The following is a 7188-nucleotide window of genomic DNA, read 5'->3' on the forward strand; positions in this document are numbered from 1 at the left end:
CGGTGGGGGTGGGGGGGGTGGGGTCGGGTGGAGGACGGTCCCGCCCGGGGGCGGGGAGGCCGTGGGAGCTCCCGTCCACGCAGACAGGGCCCGTGGCAGCTTCCACACCACCGCTGCTCCTTCTCCAGCTCCGCCTCCCCCCACAACTCCGTCTGCCGTGATAGAGGTCCCCCCTCTCGGCTCTGCAAAGATCCCGCGGCTCCCTGCCCTCGCTACCGGGCAACACAGCCCTTCCTTGCAGAAGGCATCCACGGGGCATGGTCAGGCGGGGCTGGAAGACAGCCCTGGGCAGAGATGTTTCTTGCTGCCAGCTCCGATCAGTTGCCGAGCAGAGAGCACAAAGCCAGGTCTGCTGCGTTGCTCGAGTTGTGCTTCACACCCAGCTCATTGGCATTCACATTAGGAAGTCCCATGCCTGCACCGGGGCAGCCCTGGCTAACACCCCTCCAGCTGTCAGCCCATACAGCCATTGGGCACCCATGGGCAGCACCAAAGCAGCCCTGGGTGGTCACCATGGTTAGTAAAGTGTCACCCCAGGGAGGGTCAGCGGCTTGTGCTAGCCAGGCCATTTCAGCTTTTTCATGAAGCTGGTGCTAACCCGAGCCTGGCTACCCAGCAGCTCCCCTTTGGAAACCCACTGCATTTACAGAGCCCAGTTAGGAGCCTGCTTGGAGTGAAAAACAAATTGTGTTTAGAAACAGGATGAAACTGTGCCTGAGCCTGGAGGTGACAGTCGATATCTCATTGAGATCCTTTTATTTACAAATCCCTTTAGAGCAATCTAGTGTTGTTGATTAAACTGGAAATAAATAAACTTCTCAGTAAAGATTAATTTAAGAGACTGAATTCGATCTCCAGTTCCCTCCTTCAAGATCAGCAGACGGCCCCAAGCCAGAGGAACAGACCATACTTCCAAGAGCCATCTGCACCCATCCGATCGCTGTTCGACTGCCTGGGCCTGACATTGCTAAATATATCTGCCCGTTATTTCCTCTGACAGCAGAGATGGTTCTGCTGGGTCAGATGATCGGTCTTGGCAATAACAGCCAGAAAAGATGAAAAACAAGCTAGAGGGCAGGGTTTTTTCAGGCTTGCCTGAGGCGAGGAAGCTGAACACAGGCCCAACACAGACCTGCAGCCAGACCACCCGTTGGTCTCAAGCACCGGAAGCTGATCAACAACACAAAAATAAGTGATATCATGAGGCATGGTGTCTGGATCAGATAATTTACAAGTGGCGAGGCCAGCATCATGGTTCAACAGTGCACAAACACCACACCAGGTAGGGCCAGGAAGATGAGAGCAGCAAACCTCAGGGGGACTTCAACAAAGCCAAGGCAACTCTCTCAACTCCCAAGACACCAAGAACTTGTCAAAAACCCATGGGTGTCAGCACAATCCTTTCCATAGGTGTCCCAGTGCTGTAATGGCCCCTGAGGGTAGGGACCTCATGCTAACATGTCTCAAGCGCGTGCTGAGCCTTCTCCTGCCCCAGCAGCCGCACAGAGTGGGGGTACAGCCCCAACCCAAACTGCCTGCTGGGTCACACAGACCCCAGAGACCCAGATGTGCTGCAGGCACTGTGTGGCTCTGCCCTGGGCACACAAGCTGTGCTGGTACTCAGACAAACTTCTCCCAGGGAGTGGGATGAACTTAACCCCCAGTGACGAGGAGAAGAAACCCCCAATGCACCACTGGGTCTGAGGGTCCAGCCCTGCTTACCTCTGGATGGGGATTCCCAGCACCCCCCTGCTGCAGGAGAGGCTCTGGGGCTCAGAGAGCATCCTCTGACCCATCTCATCTCCAGCAACATTTGTCTCCCTTTTCTGAGTTGTGAAGGAGAGCAGCAAGGAGCTGCTGACGAGTGAGGAGAGCCTCACATAGCCAAATTCTCCTTTCCTACTGCAGGCACTGGCATTACACCAGAGACACATTCGGCCCCGCAGGCTTAACAGCACTCAGGAGGAAGAGTTTTCCTATCTATCATGATATCTCCAAGTGTAATGCAGCCTAATGAGACAACGCAGATTGCCGGCAAAAGACAGGCACCAGCACAGCCTGGCACTGCTCCAAGGGCTTTATACCACTTTATGGCTCTGGGGGACCTGACCCATTGCAGATAAGTGGTATCAGCAGCTTTATCAGAGCCCAGCAGCCTGACACCTGCATCACCCTCTTCCCCTCACACACCAATTAATGTCTTTCCCCACCATCCAAAGCAAACCCAGCCTCTGCCAGACCCCTGAAAAGGATCCTGGGAACCAGAGAGCAGCTTATAGCCCTGAGCAAGCGCTGACCAGCTGAAATCAGTGCAGAGCAATGAAATCGGAGGAAATGACTTGCAAACAGCAGGACTGATTTCAAACGAACCTGCAATTTAGCCCCATTGTTTGGTCTGGCAGACTGTATCTCTGATAGCTTAATTACTTGTCTATTTGCCTTGGGCAGAACAGCTGTAACACTGGAGGATTTACAGCCAGCTCGGGAGTTTCTACTTCACTGTCCCCCTTGCCTGGTCCTACTCATTCTCAGCCCAACCCCACTGACCCGTTGTATCTCCCTGATCTTCCCTTAAAACGTTTTTTTGGGGAGACCTGAGCCCCACCAAACTCATTCCTTCCCTGTGAAGTAGGGAGGAGCCAGAATTTCATCCTCTGAATCTGTTGAATTTTGGTTTCTTAATTTCACTGTAATAACTACGCCCTCCCTTAGCCCTTTCTGTCTGAAGAGTCCAGCCTAAAGCACAGCCCAGAGTAAACCCTCCACCACCACAAAGTCTGCAAGAATTTCTCTCTTACTAGCTTTGCTAAGTCAGGAGATCTGGGAGTGATCTGGGTTTATCTTGGTTATCTGAGATGGCAGCGGAAGTGTGAGATCAGACAGTGCATGCTCGATCAACCAGCACTAAAGGAGCTGCATTAACAATTATTATATTCAGCTTTATCTCCTAAGGACAATTTCACCAAAGAAGAGAACTCTGCCCATGAAAGCACAGTCTGAAACAGCCAGATTATTTTTCAAAGGTCCTAGATTAAATAACAGAATCAGGGGTTGACAATGTCATCGAAGCCCAGAGCAGAAGAGGACTCTGGAAAGGCTCAGCTGTGGTGGTGGGTAGTAAGGTGGGGTGAGAACTGGGCAAGATCTGTTGGCACTGGGTCGTGCACAGAGGGGCCTCTCCACACTTTGCTTGATCCAATTGCTGCTTGTCCCAGGAGGGCTTTGAGCTTTTTTATTAAGGCCACCACCAGAGACTAAGCCTCGACCCAAAATCTCACCAGAACAAGGGCAAAAGCAGTGTCTGATCATGTTGTTCCATGCTGGGCAGGGACTGGGAGCGGCTGCCCGCAGGTAGACGCCAGACAGGGGCAGCTGGAGCGCAGGTGTCAGCTCCTGTCTCTCCGCCGTGTTCCCATCGCCAGCGATAGCTCTGCTGCTGCCGGGGCCGCTTTGCTCGCTGACACGGCTACTGAGCCGCACACAAGCGCTTGCTCTGGCCCCAAGTGTGGCTCAGACGAAAAAGACAAACTGATTTGTTCCTGTCAGGATGCATCACTGGGATCCCAGAAAGGTGTTGCAGCAACGCTTCTTCTCTTACAGAATAGCCTTGCCTTGTGTTTCCCAAGCCACTTGCTGCCCAAAGAGAAAGGGTCTTGGCTCAAGAAGAGGGCAGAACCCAGCTCTGGGCAGGCAGGACCTGGCTTTCCCCATCAGGGCAGCCTTGCCCTGCCCACGGCAGGGTGGGTGCCTGCAGAGATACTGGTGCAGAGCCCGGTGTCTTCCCCTGCCCTTAGCTGCAGCCTCCTCCGCAGGCAGCTGTGTTTATTCCTTCCCCCCTGTGGTGTCTGCAGCACCCCAGTGCCTGTGCCCTGGCTGGAGGGTGTCGGGGGGGTCCTGCGCAGGGGTCTCTCCGTGTCTGCAGGGGACCAGGCAGCGCAGCTCCGCACCACGCTCTGCTGCATTGATTTCTGTCTGAATTGCTCCACTCCCTTTCAACCTGACACTCGCGTTAATTGGGATTAATCTCGCAGCCCCTCGTGTGACAGAACCTCTCACATCAGCACTGCGGGGCTCCTCGCTCCTGCCCACTCCCATCTTGCTCTTCCCCCCTCCAGGAGCACGTTCACAGGCTGCTGAGGCAGTTTGGGGACAAGGCGCTGAGCTGGAGCTATCTCTTTTGCAAAACCCTCAGCAACACCCCCCACCCAACATCCCTGCTGTAGCCAGGGCCCCTTTGCTTAAGGAGAAATATCAGGGTAAAGCCTCATGTGGGAGTTGCAGCTTCAGTGCTGGGCAGCTGTAAATCACTGCTGTGTCCTCAGGTGGAGGAATGACATCTGTCTTCAGCCCCTGCAATGGAGTCAAGAACTCGCTGGAGGGTAACATGGACCTGAGGATTATGGTGACAGGGAGGAACTGGCCCTGGTCTGTGGCAGAGGTCCCAGCCCCTGTGCTGGGTTGGGCTTCTGCTTATCCTGCCCAGAAACCAAACCTGAAACAGAGAAAGGGAAGGGGAAATGATACCTCTCATCTGATGGTGAAAGCACGGATGTGGCTTGGAAAATTCCCCCAGCACTTCTATCAAAGTGGCTCTTTGAAGAAGTGCTGCTGGCTGCTTTTGGGTAACTGAGCTGCCCTCAAAACCTCCAGCCAGCAAATGCCTTTGAAGGTACCTTTCCAGTGTACATTCCAGTTGGAGCCTCCACCTCCAAGATGCTTCTCCCAATCCTCCTCCTGCCCTAAGGGAATGGTGAAAAGGGCTCTGTGTGCTTTGCTGGGCAGTGGCAGGGATGCATCTCCCTGGCATGCCGAAACCTTTGCAGGGTAACTCGGTGTTTGCCTCTCCTGCCTGATGGGTTCCCAGCTGGGTTGACACCTTCTTGTTTGTGTTTCGAAGAGCTCAGTCCTCGCCATACCCTGCAGCTCAGCACTGCTGTACATTAGCGGCTCTCATGTACCACCAGCAGTACACCATCACTGTGAGAGCTGGTGGGTGACACCTTGCTGGGGAGCAGCTCTCCCGCTCCGGCGTCTGAGCTCTTGGTCACACCAGGGCTGGGTCCAGGCAGCACAGACTCCGGGGTGGATGGAAACCCCATCTGCTCCAGCTGCTGCTCCTCGTGCATGCAGTCCAGAGCAGCCCGGCACATGGGTACCCACGGGAGCAGAGCCACTGGTCCATAGTGGTTTGGCCATCCTCAGCATCTTTTTCCTCTTCAGCATCAGGTTTTCCCCTTTGAAAAGCTGAACTTAGTTTTTCATCAGCCCTAAGGCTCTCAAACAGAAAGTGAAGGCTGAGTTTAGCTTCTCGAGGTCTTTGCCCAAGCCATGCCCCTGCTTCTGACCCCCTTCTCGGCTCCCTGGCCACAGGAGCTGCTGGCAAGGGCAAAGTTATGCCTCAGGCTGAGCAGGTTTGGAAAGAAGTGGTTGGTGCAGGCTTAGAGTAGCCACCGTATGTACTGCTCAAGTTAGAGATGTGAGGCAGCACCCACACCCTGGCAGGAAGCTGAGGAGCGGCACCACGGCGGTGAAAAGCTTCTTGGAGAGCGGCTGGCACCCGGCACGGCCGCTGCTGGGGACACGTAGCTGCGGGGAGCAAAGTTTGAGCCTGCAGCCACCCAGCGAGCAGGATGGGGGAAAGGCTTTTGGTCTGGACCTGTATTCTCCTCCCAGGTGAGAGCAGGATCTTCTCGTGTTGACGGGAGAGGGTAAGGGCTCACCTTCCAAAATCCACATCCTCATCCAGCATTGATGGAGATTCCTTGCAGATATATTTCTTCTCTACTTTCCCCTCTGCCAAGAACTGATTATTTATTTCAATCCCTCGTAGAGGCTGGCAACCTTTTCCAACCCACAGAACCCTAAAAACACCCCATGGGAAGCTGCGGGGAGCCTGCGAGTCCTGTGCCTGTCCTGAGAGCAGCAGGCAGGGTGGGCAGGGCGGGCAGGGTGGGCTTCCCACCTTGCGCTTTGCCAGCAGAGATGGCTTTAATAGAAACCTGAACACTTTGGGGCATGCAGCAGCATCCTGAGTTCCTGGGGTGTGGGGGGGTTGTCTTTGGAGAAGGGCACAGATGAATCTCCCCAGGGGGCTACAGAGCAGGGGGTGAGGGGGGGTGTGTGGTATATTTAGCATTTCTTCCTTTCTTTTAAACCTGACCCCGGGAAAGCTGCGGGGGTACAGCCCTACCCAGGGCTGGAGGGGCAGCTCTTCTCAGAAGAGCCCACTGGCAGAAGCAGAAGGCGGTTTCCAGGCACTGGGGTTTCATGGAGAGGCAGAGAGACTGAGAGGTTCCCCTTGTGCCCTTCAGCCCTCCTGGCCCCCGGCCCCACATAGCCTCGCCCCACCTCCAACCCGGACCCCCGGGCTATAGCCCCGCCGGCTGCAGAGGGGTTTTCTGGGGGCAGCACAAAGTGGCTCGCATGGCAGGCGGACAGGTAGTGGACTGGGGACAGGAGGGAGGCTTGTGTGTGGGCTTGTACTTGCCCGCAGGCTGGCATGGACTCTATCCCTGCAGGATGCTGGGCTCTGCGGGGCCCCGAGGAGGTGAGCGGCTGCACGGGGGGATCCGTGGAGGTGCGCTGCGAGTATCAGCCGGAGCTGGTGGATGCCAATAAGTACTGGTGCAGGGGCAGCAGCTGGTTTTCCTGCTCCATCCTCATTCAGACGACAGCTCCCGGGGATGAAGCATGGGGGGACAGGGTCTCCCTGCGAGACGACCCCATTCAGCACGTGTTCGTGGTGACCATGGAGAGCCTGACTGTGGAGGACGGGGATCGGTACTGGTGTGGGATCCAGGTAGCCTGGTATGACCCCATGTTCCCTGTCATGGTGTCTGTTCTCCCAGGTAAGCTCCTGGAGTGGCCGTTCTGCTTTCATAGAGGCTGGAGGGACAGAGGGAATGGGGAGAGGGGAGGCTTGGGAGGGAGGACACGGAGAGCTAGGGATGGAAGAAATCCCTCTCCGAATTGCCTTCAGTGATCCCGCAGCATCCACCCCCTTGTTCCTGCAGTGCACACAACGCCCCTGGGGCCACTCTTGGCACTTCCCAGCCACCCCCCATCACCTCCCTGCCAGCAGCCTCTGGGGCCCTGAAGCCCCCAGTCACCAACCTCAGCTCCAGCCTGGGACCAGGTAATGCACCGCGGCGTTTTCCCATCTGTTTCCACCACAGTGCCCAAGACAAC

The 7188-nt window shown here is 55.8% G+C and overlaps 1 protein-coding gene across 1 annotated transcript in view; it reads right to left on the bottom strand.

Moving 5' to 3' along the window:
* RAB37 (RAB37, member RAS oncogene family) overlaps positions 1-6501 on the bottom strand; it is a 23877-nt gene extending 17376 nt beyond the window's left edge. Inside the window, exon 1 of the mRNA XM_009880099.1 lies at positions 6349-6501. Coding sequence (XP_009878401.1) covers positions 6349-6501 — 153 coding nt within the window. The remainder of the gene's footprint in view (positions 1-6348) is intronic.
* Between the last annotated feature and the right edge of the window lie 687 nt (positions 6502-7188).

This window comes from Charadrius vociferus, unplaced genomic scaffold (genome assembly GCF_000708025.1).
Source record: "Charadrius vociferus isolate BGI_N301 unplaced genomic scaffold, ASM70802v2 scaffold260, whole genome shotgun sequence".
Lineage (NCBI taxonomy): Eukaryota > Metazoa > Chordata > Aves > Charadriiformes > Charadriidae > Charadrius > Charadrius vociferus.